The sequence below is a fragment of the Scheffersomyces coipomensis genome, assembly GCF_036884675.1.
Source record: "Scheffersomyces coipomensis strain NRRL Y-17651 chromosome Unknown DFJ63scaffold_3, whole genome shotgun sequence".
NCBI lineage: Eukaryota > Fungi > Ascomycota > Pichiomycetes > Serinales > Debaryomycetaceae > Scheffersomyces > Scheffersomyces coipomensis.
The window spans coordinates 940,124-966,618 of record NW_027042894.1 but is presented as its reverse complement, the minus strand read 5'-3'; the positions used below and the strand labels follow the sequence as shown (position 1 = coordinate 966,618).

At 32.3% G+C, this 26,495-nt stretch overlaps 14 protein-coding genes across 14 annotated transcripts; 7 read left to right on the top strand and 7 right to left on the bottom strand. All coding sequences in view use genetic code 12, as the record gives it.

The window, feature by feature from the left end:
* Window positions 1-269: 269 nt before the first annotated feature.
* Window positions 270-2,287, bottom strand: DFJ63DRAFT_114469 (amino acid transporter). The gene has a single exon (XM_064903239.1). The coding sequence runs from the start codon at window positions 1,941-1,943 to the stop codon at window positions 696-698; it is 1,248 nt and encodes a 415-aa protein (XP_064762631.1). The 5' UTR covers window positions 1,944-2,287; the 3' UTR covers window positions 270-695.
* Window positions 2,288-3,969, top strand: ARO4 (3-deoxy-7-phosphoheptulonate synthase). Its single transcript, XM_064903238.1, has one exon. The coding sequence runs from the start codon at window positions 2,632-2,634 to the stop codon at window positions 3,736-3,738; it is 1,107 nt and encodes a 368-aa protein (XP_064762630.1). The 5' UTR covers window positions 2,288-2,631; the 3' UTR covers window positions 3,739-3,969.
* Window positions 3,845-4,636, bottom strand: DFJ63DRAFT_338513 (uncharacterized protein; the record flags this gene model as incomplete). The annotated part of the gene is made up of 1 exon (XM_064908677.1): window positions 3,845-4,636. One exon carries the CDS (start codon window positions 4,634-4,636, stop codon window positions 3,845-3,847), a length of 792 nt encoding a protein of 263 aa, XP_064762629.1.
* DFJ63DRAFT_114466 (PAQR-type receptor) lies at window positions 4,575-5,888 on the bottom strand. The gene has a single exon (XM_064903237.1). It carries the CDS (start codon window positions 5,765-5,767, stop codon window positions 4,784-4,786), a length of 984 nt encoding a protein of 327 aa, XP_064762628.1. The 5' UTR covers window positions 5,768-5,888; the 3' UTR covers window positions 4,575-4,783.
* On the bottom strand, window positions 5,889-7,834 carry ARG2 (acetyl-CoA:L-glutamate N-acetyltransferase). The gene has a single exon (XM_064903240.1). The coding sequence runs from the start codon at window positions 7,744-7,746 to the stop codon at window positions 6,010-6,012; it is 1,737 nt and encodes a 578-aa protein (XP_064762627.1). The 5' UTR covers window positions 7,747-7,834; the 3' UTR covers window positions 5,889-6,009.
* PSF2 (DNA replication protein) lies at window positions 7,834-8,744 on the bottom strand. The gene is made up of 2 exons (XM_064903236.1): window positions 8,491-8,744; window positions 7,834-8,422 (listed from the first exon to the last, which is right to left on the bottom strand). Exons 1-2 carry the CDS (start codon window positions 8,608-8,610, stop codon window positions 7,922-7,924), a joined length of 621 nt encoding a protein of 206 aa, XP_064762626.1. The 5' UTR covers window positions 8,611-8,744; the 3' UTR covers window positions 7,834-7,921.
* A 57-nt stretch (window positions 8,745-8,801) lies between these two features.
* RRP6 (exosome nuclease subunit) lies at window positions 8,802-11,388 on the bottom strand. Its single transcript, XM_064906940.1, has one exon. The coding sequence runs from the start codon at window positions 11,231-11,233 to the stop codon at window positions 8,879-8,881; it is 2,355 nt and encodes a 784-aa protein (XP_064762625.1). The 5' UTR covers window positions 11,234-11,388; the 3' UTR covers window positions 8,802-8,878.
* On the top strand, window positions 11,389-12,901 carry REI1 (Rei1p). Its single transcript, XM_064906939.1, has one exon. It carries the CDS (start codon window positions 11,538-11,540, stop codon window positions 12,768-12,770), a length of 1,233 nt encoding a protein of 410 aa, XP_064762624.1. The 5' UTR covers window positions 11,389-11,537; the 3' UTR covers window positions 12,771-12,901.
* Window positions 12,841-15,834, bottom strand: GPI7 (mannose-ethanolamine phosphotransferase). Its single transcript, XM_064903241.1, has one exon. The coding sequence runs from the start codon at window positions 15,654-15,656 to the stop codon at window positions 12,912-12,914; it is 2,745 nt and encodes a 914-aa protein (XP_064762623.1). The 5' UTR covers window positions 15,657-15,834; the 3' UTR covers window positions 12,841-12,911.
* A 460-nt stretch (window positions 15,835-16,294) lies between these two features.
* DFJ63DRAFT_286522 (uncharacterized protein) lies at window positions 16,295-17,587 on the top strand (the record flags this gene model as incomplete). Its single annotated transcript, XM_064904980.1, has 1 exon — window positions 16,295-17,587. The coding sequence occupies one exon, from the start codon at window positions 16,295-16,297 to the stop codon at window positions 17,585-17,587; it is 1,293 nt and encodes a 430-aa protein (XP_064762622.1).
* Window positions 17,588-19,957: 2,370 nt separating this feature from the next.
* Window positions 19,958-21,712, top strand: GPT1 (Gpt1p; the record flags this gene model as incomplete). Its single annotated transcript, XM_064908109.1, has 1 exon — window positions 19,958-21,712. One exon carries the CDS (start codon window positions 19,958-19,960, stop codon window positions 21,710-21,712), a length of 1,755 nt encoding a protein of 584 aa, XP_064762621.1.
* A 717-nt stretch (window positions 21,713-22,429) lies between these two features.
* DFJ63DRAFT_285795 (uncharacterized protein) lies at window positions 22,430-23,569 on the top strand (the record flags this gene model as incomplete). The annotated part of the gene is made up of 2 exons (XM_064904927.1): window positions 22,430-22,597; window positions 22,658-23,569. 2 exons carry the CDS (start codon window positions 22,430-22,432, stop codon window positions 23,567-23,569), a joined length of 1,080 nt encoding a protein of 359 aa, XP_064762620.1.
* Window positions 23,570-23,708: 139 nt separating this feature from the next.
* On the top strand, window positions 23,709-24,781 carry DFJ63DRAFT_114198 (uncharacterized protein). The gene has a single exon (XM_064903231.1). It carries the CDS (start codon window positions 23,848-23,850, stop codon window positions 24,592-24,594), a length of 747 nt encoding a protein of 248 aa, XP_064762619.1. The 5' UTR covers window positions 23,709-23,847; the 3' UTR covers window positions 24,595-24,781.
* A 385-nt stretch (window positions 24,782-25,166) lies between these two features.
* On the top strand, window positions 25,167-26,477 carry DFJ63DRAFT_334836 (uncharacterized protein; the record flags this gene model as incomplete). The annotated part of the gene is made up of 1 exon (XM_064908108.1): window positions 25,167-26,477. The coding sequence occupies one exon, from the start codon at window positions 25,167-25,169 to the stop codon at window positions 26,475-26,477; it is 1,311 nt and encodes a 436-aa protein (XP_064762618.1).
* Between the last annotated feature and the right edge of the window lie 18 nt (window positions 26,478-26,495).

Genomic DNA, 26,495 nt, shown 5'->3' with positions numbered 1-26,495 from the left:
GAAACAATTGATATTAAACTTAAAACAATTAAAGTTATACAAAATTATAAAATTTTGGTTATCAGTAAATAAATTGATTTGCCATCTAATCAATTCCATTCCATTCGACTCATGGTGGATGGCCCACCGGGGCCCCATCAAAACAAAACAAAACAAAACAAATCACAAAAATTAAAATTATAATTATCCGTAAAATAAAAAATTGATTTCGCAAACTCCTTCCATCCTTCCTTCTTTCGTACTGGCTCAGTGAGCTTCTAGTGCTTTCCCCCTTTTTTTTCTCTCCCTAATTTTAGTGAGCAGAAGTTAACTAATGTAAGGAAGACTCCCTATGGATACCACAATAGATACACAAAATTCAAACAAAAATGTCATTAAACACGAGGGGGTGGAGGAGAGTAGAGTAATAGTTAGTGATTGATGATTCAGTTCATCTAGGGAGACAGTGAATTGTCTAAAAATAATACCGTCCTTCCTACCCCCGGCGTGTTTAAGGTTGACTTTTTTTTTACGTCAAAAAAGATGATGAGATTATTACATTGTGTTCCTCGGCAACGGTTATGAATTAAATTATTCTACGGAGTATATATTAAATAAAATGGTTTGGCTTAGTTCATTTATCATCAATCGTTGCTATCTATAACTATCTCTCTCTATACAGAACTAGGTCGTCCTTAATCTTGAAAGATTAACCATCACCCCGTTAAACACCAATCTCGTCCCTTTGATACTTGAATACTACATAATTGCATTTCTAACCATAAATTAAGCAATCCCGCTATAACCACTCCCGCACTATCACTTAAACTAACACTTCCCATACTAAATTCTCGTTTATTTTTGGGAACAGTTTCACTAACTGACATAAATGTATTGGTATACAGTAATCCTCCTAATAATCCTTCATAAAATGTAAGTATTATGATAAACCAAACACTTGGAAATGGGAAATCAAAATAAATTGATTGATACAATGTAATTATAACATTTAAAAATTGTAATACTGCCATCCAATATAATTGACGAAATCGAATTCCAAAATTAATTGATGTTCTCGATATAAATACTCCTAATTGATAAACAAATCCATAAACCACATAGATATCTCTATAACTTCCAAATAACCAATGAGGTAAATCATCCAAAGGGAATAATAATGTGGGGGCTATACCTTGATTTATAGTATATTCTGAAATATAAACCAATAATAATGGTAACATATAAGGACGTATTAAAGGTTTAATATCTTTAAAGGTATCATAAACATGATAGATTGCTTTATTATACCAAGGACGTTTTTCAAAATCAAATGAACTTCTTAATTCTTGTTCTTGAGATTGAATTTCAATTTGTTCTTCTTCATCAGTATGAATTGGTTCATATTGATCAACAATCAAATCTGGAGATGGTAAAATCAAATAATAAGTAAATAAGAATCCAGTAGGGACAATAGCAAAGATTAATAAACTAATCCATACTTCAATCCCTAATATAGTTGTCATGAATAAAAATAAAAAACTTCCTAATAATCCTGCAGCTCCAGTTCCGGTTGAAAATCCTCCAATTGATGATTCTTCATGATAAAAATGAGTTAATTGTAAGAATGTCACTTCTCCAATTCCTGATGAAAAAGATGCCACCGCAATCCCAACAATCTTTGATACTTTTGATGAAGCAGGAGTTAAACTAATTAAAAGCATACCTGAAGTAGATATAGCCAAGATAGTCCACATTCTTGAAACATAAGGGAATTTATGAATGAAAAACGGCGCCATAAGCTTGAATGCAAATGATGGGATGACATCAGCCAATAATACAATCCCTTTCGGAGTTGAAGCTCCTACAAGATCTATAGCAGCTGAAAGGATAACCACATATAAGATATTATTTAATAACCCAAATAAGGTGAATGAGATGAATATTCGTTGATTCTCAGTAAGCATTTCTTTTTAACTTATCTCTATCCTCATTACACGATAGTTTTGATACTATCAACCACCTATTATATATCTAAACTTTAATCATTAGTAATATGAATTTGGGTATATTATTTCAATTTAGGTGATATTTTGATACACGGTCTCTCCTCTGTTAGAAAGTGGGGGTGTGTGCGTACTGTATATAGTGCAGTCAGTGTAGTGAAGTCCGCTCCCCTCAGGTTAAATCTGTAAAAAGAGACAATCTTAATATGTAAAATTATGTTGTAACCAGCAAATTGGTTTTACAGGTTACCAAAAAAGTTACACTTTTCATTAATAGATTATAGTCAATGTTATAAATATAATATATAAAGTAGTTGGTGATACTCAAGATAAGTTATCTCTATTTATTTTATAATATGGGCTGACATTTTTCTTCATCGTCTAACTACTTTTTAACCTGAATAGTCCAGATCATTTTCTAATTACCAATAATCGATATTTAAATGGCTGAAATAGGAAATACTGTACAATGACTCAGACCTGCATACAGTCTTTTTTTTTAAACCACTACCGCTCCGAAACGTTGTAAAGCAACGGGCTTGACATTTTTTTCACTTTCTGTTGTTCATTATCTTTTTCAACCACTTTTTCTATTTTAAATCATATATAGATCCATATTTTATAGTTACCAAAGTTTAACCTATCGAATATGAGTAAAACTCCAGTTCCAACTGAATACGATGATACCAGAATCTTAGGTTACGATCCTTTAATTCCCCCTGCCTTATTACAACATGAAATCAAAGCTTCATCTAAAGCTTTAGAAGTGGTTATAAAAGGTCGTTATGAATCTTCTCAAATTCTTAAAGGTAAAGATGATCGTTGTTTAGTCATCGTTGGTCCATGTTCTATCCATGATCCTGCTTTAGCTTTGGATTATGCTAAACGTTTAAAGGCTTTAGCTGAAGAATTAGAAGATGATTTACTTATAGTTATGAGAGCTTATTTGGAAAAACCAAGAACTACCGTTGGTTGGAAAGGTTTAGTTAATGATCCAGATGTTGATAATTCTTTTGATATTAATAGAGGGTTAAGAATTTCTCGTCAATTATATGCTGATTTAACCGGTGTTATCGGTTTACCAATCGGTTCCGAAATGTTAGATACTATTTCTCCTCAATATTTTTCTGATTTCTTAAGTTTTGGTGCTATTGGTGCTAGAACTACTGAATCTCAATTGCATAGAGAATTAGCTTCTGGTTTATCTTTCCCAATCGGTTTCAAAAATGGTACTGATGGTGGTTTAGGTGTTGCTTTAGATGCTGTTCAAGCTTCTTCAAAAGGTCATCATTTCATGGGTGTTACTAAAAATGGTATGGCTGCTATTACTACAACCAAAGGTAATGATAATGGTTTCATAATCTTAAGAGGAGGTAAAAAAATAACTAATTATGATGCTGAATCTGTTGCTGCTGCAAAGGAAGCTATTGCCAAATCAACTGATCCAAGTATAAAATTAATGGTTGATTGTTCTCATGATAATTCAAGAAAAGATTACAGAAATCAACCAATTGTTCTTGATTCTGTGGTTGAACAAATAACTAATGGTGAAGATACTCTTATTGGTGTTATGATTGAATCTCATATTAATGAAGGTAAACAAAGTATGCCACCAGCTGGTTCCGGTAAAGAAGTTCTTAAATATGGTGTTTCTATTACTGATGGTTGTGTTTCTTGGGAATCAACCGTTGAAATGTTAACTAAATTAAGTAAAGCTGTTCAATCTAGAAGAGCTTTAAAACAAAAAAAAGATTAGAAGTTTCGTTTTAAAAAAATTGCCAAAAAAGCTTTATCCCTAAATTTTAAAATTTCTTGTATAAAAATTATTCTAAAAAATAACATAATCTATGTATTAATGTAACTTATTCTGTAGTACATATCCAAGGTAAATCTATTAATAATTGGCGAACTTCCTCGTTTGAAATATCTATATCTTCTTGTTGAAGTATGGTTAAGAATTTGGTTAACTGTGGATTACTTTGAGCATAACCATGAGAACGTTTAAATGGATTTCTGGTAGATTTCTTCGACGCTAATGGTTTCTTTATCCCATACCAATCTTGTTCAAAGAATTTAACGGCAAATCTATATTCACTATCATCAAGCTCTTTAAAGTACCTTTCCTGATCTGGTTTGGAGAAATCCTTTGGGGTGGGTGAATTTCCCACATATTCTACTTTATGTAAAGGAAATCTCAAGGCTTTATCTAGATGATAAGTTAAGAATCTTTCTCTTTTGAATTCAAATCCGATGATGGTGATTGCTTCTGGGTATCTATTGAATAATTCATAAAATCGACAAATTGAAAATATAACATTTTCAAATGAATCACGAGCATGTTCTTCAGTTGACATTCGAGACAAGATTGAATGTTTATGTTCATCTTCTATCAAGTTGGTTGCTAATTGGTAATATGATAATGATTCTGAAATAGGTCCTGATTCAACTTTCGTTTGACCCCCTGAGATGATTAAGAAACTTTCAGGTTTTGATTTTATATAATCTATACTTTGAATAATATGATCTTTAAATGCTAGATGATCATAACCATCAATTTGGAAATTCACAAGGTGCCATTCATCTCTAGTTTCACCCAACTCGACACCACCTTTCCATATAGCATGACATGGAAGGATCACTAGATTGGTATACATCGTTGAATGTTGATAGAAAGGAAATGATATTTGTGTACGCTCTGAAAATTATCTGATTTAGATTTGCGCGTTTCGATATACACTCTTTTAAAATTGCAAAACCAATTAAACCTTTTATATTAAAAACTTTATACCTACTCTATCTAACTACATAGATGGAAGGATCTCCTTATGTAAATAATGATAACATCCCACTAAAGCCAACCAATGACAATACGCTGCTATAACCACAAACACATGGAAAATTTGATGTGAATGACCGACAATATCGAATTTTCCCACTGCTGCATTCTCTAGTAGACTTGTTTCATCTTGTTCAATATGAGTGAATCGTTCAGGAACTCTCATGGCATATAAGACAGCTCCAGATATATAAAAAACTCCTTCCCATATCAAATAATTTATATTACATCTTTCAGCAGCAGCTTTATAGCCAAATAATTGTATGGCCGAGATGATAGGAAATGTCCCTGATAAGCCAAATAACACAAACATCAATGATCTTAATGGACGATATTGAGCTGAAGAAAACTTAGGAGCAAGGGTTAAAATCGTACAGATAGATCCTAAGACCAAGAACAATGTGACGAAGAAATCTCTATAATAAGGATGATCATAGAATCCAAATTCAATGATAGAAATCAAAGAACAAGTAATCAAGATCACAATCCCGAAATAATCAAGTTGATTTCCAAATTTACTGATTTTATGAGAATGACTCTTGAGACAATGGAAAGTGGATGACATGAAAAGACAGAATGTACAAGCAGCTCCAAATTGTAAGAAATTTAACTTTTCCCAAACTCCAAGATAATTTGGATATATCTCTAATTGAAAATTAATATAGTATAATATAGTCCAAAATACACTAGATGCCGGTAACAAATGACTATAGATATTAACGGTTTCATTATGAACATAAAAGAGGGATTCGAAACATTCCTTATAAGAGCTAGTTTCCTTAACGTATCCTGAAAGTATGAAATGATTATCTTGTTGCCATTCATCTAATTCATGATAAAATGATAATTTTCGAACTGTTTGTGAGTTTGTGGTGGTGGTTTGGGAACCCAGCATTTCAGTAGCTTTCCTTTGTCTTACGTTTGATCCAGATGAACTTATTGTACTCATTTTACACTGATTAGTAACAACAAAAACCAACTATATCGACCCTTTCAATTTGCCATGGTTATATAATAATGTTCCAGAAAAATCCCATATTAATTGTTGGATCATTTGTTGGATCTCGGCTCTTCATGAGATTTTTTTTTGAACTGTCTGCAAAAATTGCGGTGTGTTACTTTTAATTGCTTAATCGGGAAATTTTTACATTATAGGATAAATATATATTGTATTAAAAGACTAGTCTAATGCTATGGGAATGATGGGGGGATACTTTCACAAATATCTGAATATTGAGTTAGTTTTCTTCTGATACCAACTGTACCATCAGGAATGATTTTCTTCTTGGTTTTATCAATTTTCTTATTAAATAACTCTCCAGTATAAAATATCTTCCATTGTGATTCAGGTGTACTCATCGAACCAATACATCTTTCAAAATACCACTTATTGACAGGATTATTCTTACGTGATCTCCATATCAACTCAAATGGATGTGATTGTAAGATGATTTTAAAGATAATATCAGCCATACCAGGTAATCCTTGATTTCTTCTTGCAATAGCAAACTTATCTAAATATGCAACTTTCTGATGATTACTATATTCCCATGTTATTATTGCAGCTCCATCATAATCTCCAATTATTACCAATGTTGCCAAATTATTATTAACTCGTTCAAAGTATTTGTCAACCCCTAAACTTTTGCCAAACGAATCATTAATTAACCGTACTAATTTCTCTTTATCTACAAGTTTTTGATCTATAAGATTTTGTAAGGTGAATGTTCCTGGAAAAGTAGCCTCATCATATATCTTAACATCAATTCCCTTTTTCACAATGGAAGTTGATAATTGAGGTGTTCTTGTATTTGAACTTGGTAATGAAGATGAAATTATTGGTCTATCAGTTAAGATGTTATAGATAATTGGATTTAATTGATCATCATTGATTGACATAACCTTTGGAGTTGTAATTATACCCGTAGTATCATCCGTACCAGTCTTGGAATATGCTAATTGTAAGATTTTATTCATACTTGCTAAATTACTAACATGCAAATCACGTACTGTAGGAGGTATGTAACCAATGTATAATTCCGAAACAATATCAGAATATTCTTGTGAAAGATTAATAAACACATGACTAGTTTGGTTTCTTTCTATGGATGGAATTCCACCAATAGGATCAATGTTAATTATTTTTTCAATGGAAAGTAAATTAGAAGTATCTTGTAATAATGAGGATGTTAGTCCATACATTAAATCATTAGTACTTATAAACTCTTGAAATGATGAGGTCGTGTTATACACTACTGGTTGTATGATAGGAATTATACCTTGATATAATGGAATCAATATCAGTTCTAAACTGTTTATAGTTGGTGGAGTATTTTCATCTTTTCTGGAAAACAAAGATCTCAAACCAGTTGTCTTAAGTCCATTCTCATCATCTGGTTTCCCTAAATGATTCATAACTTTATTCACTTGATTAATCATATATAATTCATTATACTTAAACGTTCCATCCGATAGATGATCATAATCTAATAAAATCACAGGAGAAATTCCCAAGTTAACCAATCTCTTTAAAGTTTCTGATATACCTTTCCATTCTTCCAGAGTAATAGCAGGGAATTTAATCTTGATTAACGCCAAACGTAATGGGATTTTCTTTATCTTTTCATTATCGGCATAGATATTCAAAAATGGATTCTGGTAATTCAAGTATCTCTGTATGAACAATTCTCTCTGGTTATCACGTTTGTTCAATGAATTACCTTCATCATCCTTAGCCTTCAAAGCATTCTTGAATGATAAATCAAATTCAAATTGATTCTGATATTTGTTTAAATAATTCCTGGCTTCTCTATTTGTGGTGGTTGATTTCAAGATGGAAAGGATCAAATTCCTTTTGGCTTCCGTTATCAATTCATGAGTTTTCAAATTAGAAATGAATTCTCTATTCAAATTCCTCAATTTGCTCATCTACAATGCCGTTTAAGACCTTTGATGTTTGAATTATGTATATTTTGCTTATATGTTTTGGTAATTAATTAAGTTTTTTTTTTCAGAGTCATAACGTGTGGAGCAAAATCCGGCATACAGCAAGGTGAATCATCAAGGCGTTCAAATTAATCTAGACCATTAAGATAGACCTAACTTATATATCATCGTCATCATCATCGTCATAACCACCATCTTCGTATTCATCTTGATCAGCAATATCTTGGGCATTACTAGTATCATGAAGTTGTCTTAGTTTATTCATCACAGTCAATACGAATGGTCTTAATTCATTGATTTCTAGTAAAGAAAGTCCATTCAATACAATATTTGATTCATTTAACTCCTTCAAACCTTTTCTTGATTTAACTAACCGTATTTCTCTTAAATCTTGTAACACGGATCTTAATAAATGAGATGGATCACTAAGATCATCTGAAGCACGAGCTAATAACATTTTTGATATTTCAAGCCAATTCCAAGGTAAGGCACTGAATTGATTTGGCTTCCTAACTTCTTCATCATATTTATCTTTAAGATATGCTACATTTAACCATTTAGGCGGTATTATACTGCATTTATCTTGGGATTTAAGGATTAGTGCTACCCATAATGGAACCAGTTCTCTTCTCATGGCTCTTAATGCTGGAACTTTGGTCTAAAATAGAGTTAATTGTTAGTATGAATTCGTCATTAATGCTATGAAAGTATACGATAAATACTTACTCCTATAAGTTGCATCTTTTGCATGGTATATCTAGGAAGAATAGTAACCAATTCATTCTCAGCTAGAAAGTTAACTTCTGATGGAGTTAAATTGTTTTGTAGTTGAGCAGGTAGCACCATTTTTGATCGTGACTTTCTATTTGTATGTCTTGTATCTATCTCTTATGACAACTATTGGTTAGAACTATTATCTATCAATTAGTCTATACTTCAATGTCTTAGACTTATACATCTTGAAATTAAATGAAAATAAATACAATTTTTTTTAGGTGTGTAACGGACGCGTTATGTCGTACCAATACCGAAAAATATATGGCACTCAATTTTTGATTGCAAAATTACTATATTGTACAGTTCTACTTACTGATCTATCTACACTATATACATCCTATCTTCTTCTATCCTTAAAGGTCAGACTCTTACCGACAGTCATATGCTTACCTCTTTTAGATGGTTGTGGACCATCACTTTCTTTGGAATATGGATCGAATTTTGGCTTTCTCTTTTTATTGTTCTCTCTCTTTCTATCTCTAGAATTAGTAGGCTCAAGTAACATTTTATCAGCATTTGCATAATCAAATGCTTTTTCATCCAGTTGAATAGCCTTTTTGGTATTGTTTCTTTGATTGAAATTCTTCTTACGAAGGGTTATAACTTCATTAGGATCAAATTCATTCTTATCAGCGAATAAAGTTGCAGATCCAGTTTTTGAACCTGAAACTGATTCAACTTTCTTTTCTTGTACTTGTTCAGCGACTTCATCTTTTTCATCTTCGGATTCTATTGGATTACCAAGATTGATCTTAACTTCATCATGTATGGAACTCATTTCCTTCCAAGCATTTTTCAAACGTTCATTATATTCATCACCAAAATTATGCTTAATTATCGTCATGGAATCTGGTTCACACTCAACAGAAATTAGACTCTTTGCCCCTTCATAAATTGAAGTAAATAATTTAGAACCAGCCTTAAGTAAAGATGAATCCAGCTTTGATTCCAATAATTGATCATTATGATTAATCAATTCAAGAACTGTTGTGTTATCAGCTATTTCATTAATATTTTCACTGGATGGATCTTCATTCCATTTATCAACTAAATCCCAATCATTTTGAGCAGTTCTCTTTATAGTAGTTTCAAGTAATTGTGCTAATTCTTTTACATTAAGACGAACATGCTCTGAAACAAATCTTGAAGCATTCAAGATTCTTTCTGTAGTGACGTTATCTTCAAGGTTTGATAAATCAACTAAAAGTTGATTTGGCATAACGTATCTGACCGATTCATCTTCAGTTTTAGCAATAGCATCTCTCCAATTGTATAAAACTTCAACAATTGGTTTTCTATGAATTGGTAAATTATATTGAACCATAATAGATGAATATGGTTCTGCGGGATTGTTTGCCATGATGGGACATGAGACCTTACCGTTTCCATTATTAGATAAAGGTCTATATTTAGTGTATTCGAATCTTCTTTTAGCAACTTGTCTTGAATCATGTAAAACCTTACGAAGTTTCTCTTCACCTCCATCTATTAATTTGTTTCTCAATTGATCATAAATGTTTAATAAGAAATGTGTATCTGATCTGGCATATGCAAGCATTGGAGTCAGCAACGGCCTTATTCTCCAATCTGCTAATTGGTACTTCTTAGAAGTTTTGAAATTTGCGAATGTTTCTAATAAATATGCTAATGAAAATTTTGGAAAACCTAATGCTTTGGATGCGTGATAAGTATCAAACAAGGATACAATGTATAACCCTAAATCTCTTTGTAACCATATTATATCCATGAAAGCACCATGGAATATTTTTACAATATTTGGATTTGTAAAAATTTCATTTAATGGTTCTAAATCATTCCTTAATTTTAAGGTATCGACTATCCAATCTTGATCTCTATTGGAAATTTGCATAAGGCATACTATACCGTAATACGTTCTATAATCATGATGTTCCAAATCGACAGCTATTTCTGTGGAGTCTCTTAAATTATCAATCATTTTATTTAAATCATCGACTGTTTCAACCCAAGTAGCTGAGGTAGAAACCCAATCTTTAGATGGTATTGGTTCTGAGTGAATTAAGATTTCTTCCGGATATGGCTGATTATCAATTTCAAATTCGTAAGGATGAGCGTAATATGGGGGATCAACCAATTCAATTGATTCTTCATAGGTTGGAGCAGGATTAATTAATGCAGTTGATTCTTCGTAAGTCTTTAAACCATGAGGCTTGGTAGTAATCATTGGTTTGAAAGGGTGAGATTCTGAGTTATCGACAGGTACTCTGAATTGAACTTGTGGTTTGGGTATCCTCTTACCATCATTTCTATTATTTGGAGCTGATGAATCACTTGTTCCATCTTCTAAGTGAACCATAGGTTTTTCTTCTGTAGTTCTAGCCTTGCCTTTTTGTTGCTGTTGTTCATCAAAGGCATTTTCAATATTTTCATATAATATATCCAAACTCAGAGAAATCTTCTTCCAACTGGCTTCACCAGTAATTTCTTCTTGTCCATACTTGATAGATGATCCGTCCTCTCCAATACTACTTAACAATCTATTAGTAATTTGTAAGAGACTTTTGGAGGAGTTATCCATATCTTTGCCTAAATCGGCATCTATTGATTTATAGAAATTCACATCTTGAGCAGCCAAAGCTGACGCTGATCTGATTGTTTGAACGACTTTGGGAAAGATATCTGCAAAGATATCTGTCTTCTGTGGCCCTGACATCCTTTATATTTTAGATCACTGCTGTAATAAACTTATAACTAACTTTCGATATGATATTTGCTTGCAATTGTTACTTAAAAAAATTGTATAATCCATCTCAGTAATTTTTCACGTGAGCAGAACAAACCTGTAAAACTTTACAGATTGAAAAATATTACAGATTAACAGTTTACAGTTTAATATTTTTTTTCAATGCTCATCAAGCGTCTAATAAAATTTTAGCTTATAAATTATTGGTAAACCTTTAGATCTATAATACTCCATAATATATTATTATTAGTTAAACATAGACTGTTGTTAAGAGATGATCTTTACTTGTAATACCTGTGGTTTAAACTTCCCCACTGCGGAAGATCAAAGAAGTCATATGAAATCAGACTGGCATCGTTATAACTTGAAGAGAAGAGTTGCTCAATTGCCTCCAATCGAAGAAGATTTATTTAATACCAAAGTTGCATCTTTGACCATAGATGATGAGAATACCATAGCTGTGAAGCCTAAAGGTGAAAAACAGTTGACTAAGAAAGATCAAAGAAGAAAGGAAAAAGAAGCTATACAGGAAAAGAAAAGACAGATCTTGGAAGTTGCAAGACAAGCTATGTTAGCTAAGATGAAAGAAGAAGGCATAACTGAAGTAACACCAGAAGTTACTGATAAGGAAGTAGTTGAACCAACCGAAGAAACAGTTGAACAAGTTTTACCTACTGAAGAAGCATCTAATTCAAATGAAGAACTCACTGAAGAACAAGAGGCTGACAAAATACTACAAGAAAAGATGAAAAACAAGATTGAAATTACTCCAACCACCTGTTTATTTTCACAACCCAAATACAATAAAGTCTTTGATACTGTTGACGAAAATATTGATCATATGTTCAAGAACTTTGGTCTTTATATTCCAGAAAAGACTTACTTAGTAGATAAGGAAGGTTTAATAGGTTATTTGGGAGAAAAGATCAGTTTTGGATTCTGTATTGCATGTAATTATCAAGGTAGAAATGCCGAAGCCGCCAGAGAGCATATGAAGCAAAAGAGACACATGAGAATACCATACGAATCAGAAGATGAAAAGCTTGAAATCTCACAATTTTACGATTTTAGTTCTACTTATGCTGATGTTCCAGCCTCTCCTGCTGCTGCTGGTGAAAGTGACGAAGATCAATGGGAAGATGTTCTGGATGAAGGTGAAGGAGCCGAAGATGATGAAGATGACGAAGATGATTTACCACCAGCAGATCAAGATGCTATTTATCAAAATGGTTTAGAACTTGTATTACCATCAGGAGCTGTAATTGGTCATCGTTCTATGGCTAGATATTACAGACAAAACTTAGCACCTGAAAGAATATTATCTGAAGGTCAAGGTACTGTTATTGCTGCAGAAACTAGACATATGTTAAGTGTCAGAGATAGACAAGAATTAGCCACTCAAAAGAGAGTCTGGAGTAGAGAAAAGAAGAGAAGTGATGTTAATGATAGAAGAGCCGCTAAATTTATTAATCAACAAGAGCATTACAGAGATCAATTATTACAATAGTTGCTTCAATATATATATTTATACATATTTTGTACATTTTTGGGTAAATAGTTTTTTAATTAGGTGTTAATTAGATATGTCATTCTTTTTTTTTTAGATATAGGATATTATTATACAAGTATTATTTTATTGAAACCGAATTTAATAGAGAATGAAAAGAATTATCAGTGCCAAGATTAAATCAACTAAAAAGTTGACTAAGATGGACCAACTTGCAAAATATAATAATTTTGGAGAGAATACAGTCCATATGAAAAGATGAAATCTTAAGTTGATACATGATCCAATTAAATTACTAGCTGAAATACCGTAGAACAACGATGTTATTAAGACTTTAACCCAAAGAACCGATTTTCTTAAAAATTTGAAATTTATAAGATCTTGAACATCATTATTCTGTTCAAATCTAACTTTGGAAATTTCAAAGATTATTTGAAGGGATGCAAGTGACCAATAGATTGGACCTACAAAGTTTGATATGAATGTTAATACACCAACTGGGATGACATCATATTCAAGTATACCATTGTAAGCATTAGATAAATCAACAGTTGCCAACAGATTTGTATTACCCATTGAAAAGAACGTTAGGTTTTGGATACAAATTATGAAAATAGATGTGATTAATAAAATTTGATCGATATTGGCATTTTTAGGTTGTGTTTGAGATATTATTTTAGCAGCTGAATACTTTATGCCTAAGAGAACTAAGAATATTGGAATGTTTTCAAACTTTGTTTGTTGAATAAGATATAATGTAATGAGATTCAGGACGTCTGTAATCAAACCGGTATTGAACTTTCTCAATTTCCCTAAAGAGACCCTGATGAATAATAATCCAAGTATACAGTAACCACTTAATCTGGATAATTGAGTGTTGACTCCTTGTAATTGGAATTTGAAATCTGGATTATCAACAGTTTTAAATGAAACTCCATAATTTTCGATGATCCAGAAGAAGACTAATCTTAAATATCTTGGAAGAACATAACCGTCATTGTAGAATTGACAAATCTTGAACAGGAGACCCACTGAACTAGTTACGAAAATAGCAATAAATGAAATCAAACTTCCTGCTTGTTTTACATCAAATGAGAATCCCTTTCTTTCATTGAGGAAATCAAAACAACTTGAAAACCCACCTTGAACGAATATACTAACTGAATATACGATATAAGTAGCTATAATCAATACCCATAAGATATCTGTATCTTCATTCAAAAGATATGAACCAATAGTAACCTTATAGGAGTACTTTTGACCACTATTATTCCAAGCCTTAAGGATTCTAATCCCAGTTAAGAATAAGGTCCAATATAATAATGAAGCTTTGTTAAAAGATTTGAAGTAATAACTTGCTAAAAATGCAGCACTGACAATAGTAAAGAAGTACCAAATTTGATGTTCTTCTTCAATCAATGATGATCCATGGAAGTGTAAAGAATAAATGACAGCAAAGGCTTCCACAAAGATAACCAAATGATACGGTACGTTATCACTATTTCTGAATAAAAAGTAATGATTATAACTGATCAATACAGCAATGGATGAAACTATTGTGATCACAAATCCCAAAAAGATGTCATTATAATCATAATTAGTTGCCGAAGAAGTTAATATTTGTTGAATTTCATATAACACGTCATAGTGGTATTCAACACTGGATCCAGATTCTTTCAAGCTATGCCATTTACTCCATAAATGAGCGTATTCATCACTCTCTTCTTCAGTTCCATACTTTGCGATAAATAAATCCATGAATTGTTGACAATTCTCATATAATATGGATCTCTGTTGAGATTCTGAGCCCCAAAGTTTTAATAACTGGGGAATGAACACACCCAAATTATTCTTTGGAATGGGGAAGTTCAATAATCCTGATAAAGAAGGTACTAAATCGATTTGATTGATTTTGGAATAATAAGTATAATCTGGAGATTCATCTAATGGGGCGGTATATCCTAAATTGAAGGTGTTTGAAAACTTAGGAGAGATAAAGGATAATGAAGCACTGGTTTCACCTGGAGATGATGCACCATGATTACCAATATCATTCATACCATGATCACCCATTAGTACAATAAGAACACTTTCGTTCAAGTCATTATGTTGTTGAACACTGTAATCGTAAACTCTTTTTAAGACCCCATCCATTTCTTCAAGTTTTGGTTTCATGAAGACAGAATTAGGTCCTCCTTTATGACCAATATGATCCAACCCTAAATAATGCAAGATTAAAGCATCCCATTTTGCATCTTGACTTAATTGTTTATCTAAATGTCTAGTAACATTTCTATCGACTTCAGTGAAATCACTAACAAAGAATGAATTAGTTCCATCGAATTCAGTGAAGGTAGTTGGGAATAATTTTAACCACGTATCATCTCCAAAGAAGTTGATAGTTTTACCTAAATTTTTATATTGACTAACCCAAGAATCTTGACTACTTAAACCTTGCGATGTATCCTTATCATCAGCAACATTTAAAATAGCATCTAAGAAACTAGGAGTTCCACCAGTAGTAATCCCCTTTAATCTTGGTAATGTGACTGTAGGTGGGTTTGAAAATGAAGTAAACGGTATAGCATGACCATTATTGATTAATTCATGAAGAAATGACATATGTGGATACGATTTGGAGAAACAGAAATCTGTTCTCATAGCATCTACCACCATTACTACCACCTTATCAAACTGAGGTGAATCATTAGCTTTTGGACTATTCCAACTAGTACTAAATGGAGAAGTTGATTCATAGAAACCATTGAATCCGGATAATACAACTTTAGATGGGAAAAATCCTCGAAGGAAAATCAAAAGCCCAATTATTTGGGATACTATGATAACCAATTGTATCACCCACCTGAAGGTAATGGATTTGAACATACGAAAGCTTAAGGAATCACTTGCAATGAAACTGAAAGCCTAAACACGCGTATAAACATGTATATATTAACCTGACAAGTGATATTTGGAAAATTATTTTGCCCAAACTGCATATAATCTCAACACCATTTTTTTTTTGATTTCCCCACGATTTGATTTAAGGATTTACAAGCCACTACTCTTGGCAATTGCCATTACTATTAGTAGTTCTAGGTAGTATTTAAAGAAGAAATGGTTCAACTTGGATAGTTTGGAAGAGGACTATAAGGATAAACATAGCTATTCCCAGTTGACAGATATTTTAAGAATACGGACATTGTAATTATTACTGGTTGGTGGGGTTCATAGCGGATAATAAGTTAGATCAACCAAATTGTTCAATGTATACACAGATAATAAATCAGATAACTTTCATTCAATTACGATTCAACTAAATTAGGAAATCCAAATTTTTTCATTTGGCGGTCTGTAAACGGCTGACCCAATCAAGTAATTGATTCCTTTGGGCGATAAAGATAAATTCCGCATGAAAAAGATAATTATTATATCAAGGCCTCGAAAAAATATGGCATTTGTAAACTTTTCACTTATCTTCTTTCAACGATAAGATATTTTAGACAAACACGGCAGCATTAGACATGTCATTTAGATCTTTAACACTTAAGCCAGGCAGATTACTAGCCACCATTCATGAAACAGCTCAATTATTCGGTCCGAAAGGAGTTTGGGGACCAGAATCAACTCAAACTGGGGTTTGTCGCTTATCATTAAGTGATTTAGATAAGGGGGTAAGAGATTGGTTTATTAAAGAAACTGAAAATTTAGGATGTGAGGTGAAAGTTGATGAAATTGGGAATATATTTGCCATATATCCCGGTAAGAACCCTGATGCTAAACCTACTGCTATTGGATCACATTTGGATACTCAACCTACTGGTGGAAGATATGATGGTGTATTGGGAGTATTATCAGGATTAGAAGTATTAAGAACGATTAAGGAAAATGGATTCGTACCTAATTATCCTATTGCTCTAATTAATTGGACCAATGAAGAAGGAGCAAGATTTCCTATGTCAATTATGGCTTCCAGTGTATGGGCCGAAAACATTCCTTTACAACAAGCATATAAACTAGAATCAGTAACTGATACTGATCCCGTAAGTGTTGAACATGAATTGAAAAGAATAGGATATTTAGGACCCGTGAAAGCACTGTATAAGACCAATCCTATTGCAGCCCATTTTGAAATTCATATTGAACAAGGTCCAGTATTGGAAGATGAAGAAAGAAAGATTGGAATTGTCACTGGAGTTCAAGCATATTCTTGGTATAAAGTAAGAGTATTTGGTAAAGCATCACATACTGGGACTACTCCATTATTAGCTAGATCAGATGCACTTTTAGCAGCTTCGAAATTGATTGTTAAAGGAAATGAATTAGCAAAGAAACATAATTGTTTATTCACAGTTGGAGTTCTTAATCTTAACCCTGCTGTTGTTAATGTAATTCCTGAATTTGTTGAATTTATAATTGATGTGAGAAATCCTACCGATGAAGGGTTAACTAAGATCTTAGCGGATATCAAGGAAACCTTTCCAATAATTGCCAAGGAATCTGGTAAGAAACTTGCAGTTGAATTTGAATTAATTTATACATCTGATGCAGTTAAATTTCATCCTGATTGCATTTCAAGCGTTAGAGATTCAGCTATTAGTATAGTTGGGGAATCAAAAGTTCGAGAAATGCAAAGTGGAGCAGGTCATGATTCATGTGCTACGAATAGTCGAGTTCCAACATCTATGATTTTTATTCCTTCCAAAGACGGTGTAAGTCATAGTCCAGAAGAATATAGTAGTCCAGAAGATGTTCATATTGGGTTTGAAGTATTATTAAACGCAGTATTACAATATGATTCTTTTAGAAAAGTATAAAGCGTAACCAGTAAGCGTAACCAGTATTACCCTTTAAGGTATGAAATATGGGGAGTAACTATACTTAAGTATGAATATTCTATGTATAGTGAATGGAATTTCTGACATAACGCAAACGTTTTAACCTAAACTAGACTTATTCGTCATTGTTTGTAACTAGTTATTTACTCCACTTTAGGCTTTGAGATTTTTCTTTGATTTTTGCACCTATATACTTTCGCGGCAATGGCCTAAATAGGATATAAAAAGGTGAGTAGTGCGCAAGTTGATGTTTCCTGCATCGAGGTTAACGCTTAAAAAGGTAATTTGATTCATAGCGGTTAAGGACCTTTAAGAAATCTGTGTCGTGTAGTAAAAAGATTCAAAAGCTGTGATAAGTTAAAGCGAATAACACGAAATAAAGGGGGAAAGAGGGACTACAATCTAACTGTGATTTAGAAAAAAGGTAAAGCCTAATTTGGAGGTCATTAATGAAGGTAAGTCAGTTGCGTTCATCGTTAAAAATGAAGTAGATTTTGGTCATAAGGAAATTAAGTGGGGCAACATAGTAAAGTGAAGTGAATTACAAAGGTTTAAAACTGTAACGGTATATTTGCAGCATTCCTATATCGGAGAACCCGACATATAGGCGTATAATTAATTATCTTTATATAATTTAAACAATATAGAGAACTGTAGTTAATATGGTGTTATATCATAAGAAGCCGAAATCAAAATCGAAATCGTTATCTAATCATAATTTCGCTACGTAATTATTTCTTCTATATAACCAAATGAGGGATGAGACAATACGAGAAAATCATGATTATCAGTAGTACTAGTATATTGAAAAATACTATGTAATTATCAACTATGAGAAGGTAAGGATAGTGAGCGATGGGTATGAAAGGGGGTTGCTGTAAAGCTTTTTTTAATCTTTGTGAAACAGTTACTGCTTTAGGAAGATGCCAATGCGCTATCAACAGAAAAAAAAATAAGATTTTTTTTTTTTAAAAAAAAAAAAAAAAAAACATTAAAAATTAAAAAGTCATTAATCGATTCAAAAAGTGCCGCTTAAGGATTTCATTTATCACACAAACAGAAGATAATATTATTGGATAACGAATGGCGTTAGCCATTCACTTATAAGTATCATCCTTAATTAACCCTAGATAGTCAAGACGACTAATAATAAAAAGAAATAGTAATTTAACTCTAAGGTTTGAAAAAGAAATTGCTGTTGCAAGGATCTTCGTAAAAGTGTGTCTGTCTGTCTCAGCTCAAAAAAAAAAGCGGACGATAAAAATTTTCAGACATTAAAAATTTGACAAACAGAAAGGACATGACCAGAAATTAGAGTGTAAAAGGGAATAGTAAAACAAAAGCAATGAATAAGCTTAGCGTTTGTGATTGAATTAGGGAATTGATCTCTCTACAAATATTGCGTAGTGGGGTCATTTAACTTTTTGTATGGTAGATATTTTTGAAACATCATAAAAATAAAATTGTAATTTAACCAAAAAGCAATTATTAAAATTGTTCACAAAGCGGAACCTGGATCTTAATTAAAGAAGTCAAATTGGTATATCTTTGGATCAATGATTTTTAAGTGACTAGCGGGTTATGACAATCCTCACTAACCGATAGAAGCCAAAGGGTAAGAAAGACGTTTAGTATAATCAAGTACTGTCCTATCTACCTAGCTAACCCATATCTAAGATCTTTTAGGAAATAATCACATCCAATAAACGCAAGTTAAGTACCTACTAAAATTCCCTTAAACAAATCAAAACAACTACCATAAAAAAAAAAAAAAAGAAAGAATTAAAAATTAAGTAAAAATTAAATTCGACCTTATCAGACAAAATTAAAAATTAAACCTGAAAATTTCTTTTTTTTTATTTTTTATTATCAATACCCCAAAAATCTGTGAGCTTCATCTAATATAATACCTAATTTTACTGATATATATTAGTGAAACTTTACCAACCCTCTTTTGCATCTTTGTATATATATAGACAGTGTAATCCTCTTCATCATCAATATTTGGTGAATCTTGCTTTTTTCTTTTCTTTTCTATTTTATTTTCTTCATAGTTGTCATATCTTTTGAACTGCATTGTCTATAAGTATCATCCATCCATTCAAACGATCGGGTATCAATTCGTATACAGTTTCATTCTCATTCTTGCTCCTATCTTTCATATTTGCTAATTTTTGATAGTTTGAATCTTCCTTAATCTTACCGATCTCAATTCATTCTATTCCTTACTTCATCCCCATTATACTATTTGTATTTATATTCATGCAAACAAACATTCTTGCCTTTTTAATACTATCTTCACATCTTACTTGAATTCATATATAACTACACAACACATATAGTAACCATATGTCCGATACTATCAGTCCTATTATTACTTACTCCAAAGGAGATCTCGAAGTTGGACCTATAACTTCAAAAGTTCATGTTGATAACTTACGTGTAACTTCGATTTTATCCAATAGAGATATCGTTATCAATGTCGATCATGAAGTTGATGATGATGAAGCCATGATCTTGGCTATGGGTTATAAACAAGAATTTAAAAGAGAATTCTCCTTATGGTCAGTTTTTGCTGTTTCATTCTCTGTTCTTGGTTTATTACCTTCTATTGCTGCTTGTTTCGATTATCAACAATTGGTTATTGGTATGAGTCCAATTCCATGGCTTTTAGCTGTTTTATTTGTTACTTCGGTGGCTTATTCTTTAGCAGAAATTGCATCTGCTTTCCCAGTTTCAACTGGTACTCCTTATGCTGTTTCTCAATTAGCTCCTCCAAGATATAAAGCTTATTTAACTTGGTTTACTTGTTGGGCTAATTGGTTATGTCAAATTACTGGTGCTCCATCCGTTAATTACTCAACTGCTTGTATGATGTTGGCTTTAAAATCCTTTTGTCAACCAGGTTATTCTGCTACAAATGGTCAAATTTATGGTTTAACTACTGGTATTCAAATCACTCATGGTCTTATTTCTTCTTTACCAACTTTATGGTTAGCAAGATTTAATTCAATGGGTACTGTTGCTAATATCTTATTTCTTTTCATTGTTTTCATCATGATTCTTGCTGCCAATGATCGTGTTGAAATGTATGATGGTACTATTCCAAAATTTAATACTAATGCTATTGCTTGGTCATTAGAAAACCAAACTGAATGGCCCCAAGGTATTGCTATGTTAATGTCTTTCCTTGGTGTTATTTGGGCTATGAGTGGTTATGATTCTCCATTCCATCTTTCTGAAGAATGTTCAAATGCTGCTGTTGCCGCTCCAAAAGCTATTGTTTTAACTTCTACCGTCGGTGGGGTTATTGGTTTCTTATTCATGTTAGCCATTGCTTATACTTTAGTTGATATTGATTTAATCGCTGAAGATCCTCAAGGTTTAGGCCAACCATTTGTATCTTATTTAGCCCAAATCTTAAAGAAAGATTTGGTTATTGCTGCTACTGCTTTCACTATTATTTCATCTTATTTTATGGGTTGTTCTTGTATGTTAGCTGCTTCAAGAGTTACATTTGCTTATTCAAGAGATGGTTTATTCCCAGGTTCAAGATGGTGGAAAATTGTTAGTCCATTAACTAAGACTCCAATCTATGCCGTATGGATTAATTTATTTCTTGGACAATTATTATTATTATTAATGTTTGCTGGTGATGGAACTGCTATTGGAGCTATTTTCTCTGTTGGTGGTATTGCTGGTTTCGTTTCATTCACTATGCCAACCTTATTAAAGATCACCTATGCTAGAAATACTTTTAAACCAGGTCCATGGAATTTAGGTAGATATTCAACTCCAATTGGATTTGTTTCATGTGCTTTTGTGTTGGTTATGATTCCAATCTTATGTTTCCCAGATGTAAGAGGAGCAGATTTAAATGCAAGTCAAATGAATTGGACAGCTGTTGTATTCTTTGGTCCATTACTTTTATCAACCATTTGGTTCGTTGTGGATGCTCATAAATGGTATATTGGTCCAAAGAGTAATCTTGACGAAGCTGATATTAGTTACGAAGATTCTCCTTATCAAGATAGTCCTCTTGATGAAGTTCTTGAAGGTAAGGAACAAGATGAATCTTTAGAAATTTCAGAAGAAAAGAAATAATTCTAATCGTCCTCGTCTCCTATAATTCTTTACACATTACTCTTTTGGTTATTTATATATCTTTCTTCTTCTTTCTACCATTTCATTTCCTTTTTTATAATCCTTAATATTTATTTTTATCATTTTAATTCGATTTTATTTCTCAGTGATTAACTTCTACATCTATGCAATACATATTTTAATAATTTATAAATTGAAATACTATACCAAAATTAATGTAGAGTTGGAATTATACTTCTGCTTGGAAATTCGGAGCCACTTACAATGGGTGCCAAAATTGATAAATGATCGTAGTGCACGACATCTTTCAAATTTTGTTTACACTGCGGAAAATAAGCCGTGTTTTTGTTTTCAACTTTCTCCGCCGAACTTTTACCGTCTCTAAGTAAATATCATACTATATACTGGAAGATTAGCTATTAAACTTACCTTATTCTGGTCATGACGTTATTGGGATTGTTTGTTAACTATCTCTCCAAAACGGCAGTTATGGTGGATGATTTTTCTCCGATTTATAGTGACTCAGTTCATCATTAGTAAAATGCATGTAAGTAAATTTGAGAATGGTTCTAAGTCAACCCTTATTTAGGTTTGGAGTTGGCAACTATAAAAGTATATAAAGACCATTATGTCTTGAATTTATAGGTTTATAACATTATCTTTTCTTTAGTCAATTCTATAAAACAAATTAAACATAAATTAAACATATAATAAAGCATGGCTATTAAAGATTTAGTGTTAGTTACTGGTGGAACCGGGTATGTTGCTACTTTTACTTTATACCAATTATTGCAAAGAGGTTATACCGTTCGTACCACCGTTAGAAATGTTTCTAGATCAAGTGAATTAAATAAGGATTTAATTAATTTAAATTCCATCAAACATGTTAAAGGATATGGAGATGAAGGTAAAGCGTTCCCTAAACTTACTTCTGATATATTAAAGAATCAATTATCTTATTTTGCAGCCGATTTAACCAAGGATAATGGTTGGGAAGAAGCTATTAAAGATTGTGAATATATTTTACATATTGCTTCTCCAATAAGTGGTGGACAAGCTACCGATGAAGAAATGGTTACTCCTGCTAAAGTTGGTACTTTAAGAGTATTAAATCTTGCTTTGAAATATGGAGTGAAAAGAGTAGTGATTATGTCAAGTTGTGCTGCTATTACTTATAATGAATTAAAACCAGATCCTGTGACTGGTGCACCACCTTTATTAGATGAATCAGTATTTTCATCGGATAAAGTTATTCCAAACTCTTATTCAAGATCAAAATTAGTTCAAGAGAGAGCAGTCTGGGACTGGCTTAAAGCTCCTGCTAATAAAGATGCTGCTAATCCAGTTGAAGTTGCTGTTCTTAATCCACCTGGTATTTTCGGGCCAAATGTTCCTGGTAAACAATCTCAAGCTGCAGTGACGGTTATAGGAAATTTAATTAATGGAAGGCTGAAAACAGGACTTCCAAGACTTTATTTTGGTTCATGTGATGTTAGAGATGTTGCATATTTAACTTATAGAGCCATGATTGAACCAAAAGCCAAGAATGAAAGATTTATCGTCGATTCAACTGATAAACCAGATTTATCAATGTTTGAATTAGTTCAAGTTATTCGTAAACATTATTCAATCACAGAAAACAATAAAGATGGAAAAGTCAATTTAAACAATTTAGCTGCTAGAGAATTACCATCTTGGTTAGTTCGTGTCCTATCTTATGTTATGCCACCTTTAAGATTGATTGTTCCTTATTTAGATATTAAAAAGCATACTACCAATGCTAAGGCTGTTAAAACATTCAATTGGAAACCAATCCAAGTTGATGAATCAGTAATTGCCACTATTGATACTATGTAAATCCTCCTAGTGTCTGCCACCCCCTCTGTTTTCTATGAGTCTTAAATCCCTTTCGATATTTAGTTTTGAAGTGTATACAAAATGATAATAGTAATAAATAATACTATATTGCAAAATTGTTGCTTTTTGGTAAATGCAGCATCAAACAATTTTGATTACCACAAAATATTTTTTTTTCTCCCTGTTTGATAAATTCTGAAACCAAATTTAAATTGTGATAGATATCAACTGTTTCATTCTTTATCTAGATCATATACAATCCATCATCATATCCCATAATGAGTGCTGAAGTTGAAACTCCATCTACTGGGAGAACAGAAATAGTTCATAAGAATATAACTGCCAAAGATGGTAGTAGATTGAATTGTCAGTTTTACAGCAGAATTGGTGCTTGTAGACATGGTGAAAAATGTTCCAGAAATCATATTAAACCAACTTCATCTAATGTTATAATATTACCTAACATGTATCAGAATCCTAAATTGAATAAGAATGATACTCATGTTGATGAACGACAGATTCAAAAAACGTTTGATCATTTTTATGAAGATGTATTTATAAAACTTGCTTCATTAGGTCAAGTGGTTGATATTGCTGTGTGTGAAAATGAAAATAATCATTTGAATGGTAATGTTTATGTTAGTTATCATAGTAGAGAAGAAGCATCCAAAGCCGCCCAAGCTTTGAATCAAGAATGGTATAATGGTAAACCTATTCATTGTGATTTATCTCCAGTTGATAAATTCGATGATGCTACTTGTCGTGCTTATGAAGATTCTAATTGCTCTAGAGGTGATATTTGTAATTTCATGCATTTAAGACATCCATCCCAACAATTAGAAGAAAGCTTACAAAATTCCCAAAAGAAGTCCATCATTCTTAAAAGACTTGCCAAGGAAAGTAATAGACCAAGTGCTGCTGCCAATGCTACTACTTCTACTTCTGCTGCTCCAGTATCTGTTGGTGATACAAATGCTGTAAGAGAAACAAGCACCATTCAAGATATCAGTAATCTTTTCGCTTAGAAAATTTTTACGCTATATATATATATATATCAATCACCATTGTATAGATATCCCTAATTATATATGTTCTAAATATATATGTTTAATGAAATGATGATACCAACTCCACCTTTTGAAAAGTCAATATTTAAAGGCCGTGATCGGTGATATTTGTGAGTGTAAACAGAAACGAAAAAAACCATTCGATTTCGTCAAAGCAATCTTGTTATCTACTTCATCCCAATTCCTATTACGAAAAGCTTATCAATTGCTGATCTGGTCTTAATTACTTAAAGTTGCAATTTTAGTATACCAAATTCGAAATCTAGCGTGAGTTGGTGGTATTTTATTAAATACTACGTCAACCATCACAAAAAGTAAAGAAAAAAATAATCATGAATGTGTTATCATCATCAAATCGAATTTGGCCTAGCTTGAAAGTAACCTCTTTTCATCATAAGACATTTGATCTGATATCTAGAGTGAATGATAGGAAGATTTCAACTGTTTGTCGATTTTTAAAACTAAGCTTTCCCTATACATTTTCAAGAAATTTATCATATTCAAGGACTTATCTAAAGGACATCTCACCAATGACAAGTAAGCAAGACAACGAGGGTCACAGTCATGCAGCCAGTCTGCATTCCCATAGCCATGAAGAAAACCCTAGTCTATTTGGTCATTCTCATTCTCATTCCCATCATCAACCTAATGAATTACTTTCATTTGGAAAGGGCTCTTTAAAGAACCCAGCAGTAAGAATAACCTGGATTGGATTACTAGTGAACATTATAATGGCAGGTTCCAAAGGTGTAGGTGGTATTTACTTCCATTCTCAATCATTAGTGGCTGATGCGATCCATTCAGTATCTGATATGTTTGCTGATTTCTTAACATTAGCTACAGTTACAGTATCAGCAAAAATCGGAACTGAAACAAAATTCCCGTTAGGTTATGGTAAAATAGAAACAGTTGGTTCATTACTTGTTAGTTCAGTATTACTTTTAGCAGGGGTTTCTGTAGGTTGGTCTTCATTATTACAGGTTTTAGAAATATTCTTACCTCATTATATTTTTGAATACGTTTCAATGGTTCAATTAGGTCATTCCCATTCCCATAGTAACTTATCATTTGATGACGAGCAAAGCCATGAACATTCTCATTCTCATAGTCATGGTCATGAAATCACTGATGAAGGTTTGAAACCTGTGAGACAAGTACCTAATATTAATGCTGCTTGGTTAGCAGGTGCTTCCATTATTGTTAAAGAATTATTATATAGAAAGACGATGAAAATCGCTACTGAAACCAATTCTAAGGTCTTGGTAGCCAACGCATGGCATCATAGAGTTGATTCTTTAACTGCATTTGTGGCATTATTAACTGTTTCAGGTGGAGTTTTGTTTAACGTTGCATGGTTGGATTCTATCGGTGGTCTTTGTGTTTCTGTATTAATTATAAAGGCAGGTTGGGGAAGTTTTAAAACGGCATGGTTTGAATTGATTGATAGAGGTGAAAAGCCAGGTACAGAAGAATATGAAACTATTAAAGAAGCCATTACTGACAGTTTAAAAGTCCAAGGTCAAATTTCTTTATCCCTGTTATCAGTATTAAATACTGGTGCTAATACTAGTATTTATTTGAAATTGGTATCCGATTCAGATAAAGTTGATCTTGCTAAATTGAATCAAATCGAAGAACAAGTTAAACATGATATCAGACTTATTGATAAATTCAGAAAGAATATATTCATCAGATTTATAACCAAAGAAGTTGAAGATTTTGATGATAGTCATGGAAATGAACATGAACACGATCATACACATATAGACACTCATAAACACGATGACGAACACATACTCCCAAGTTCGTCTAAAGATAATGTACATAGTCATAAACATTAAATAAATAGTAGTAAATAA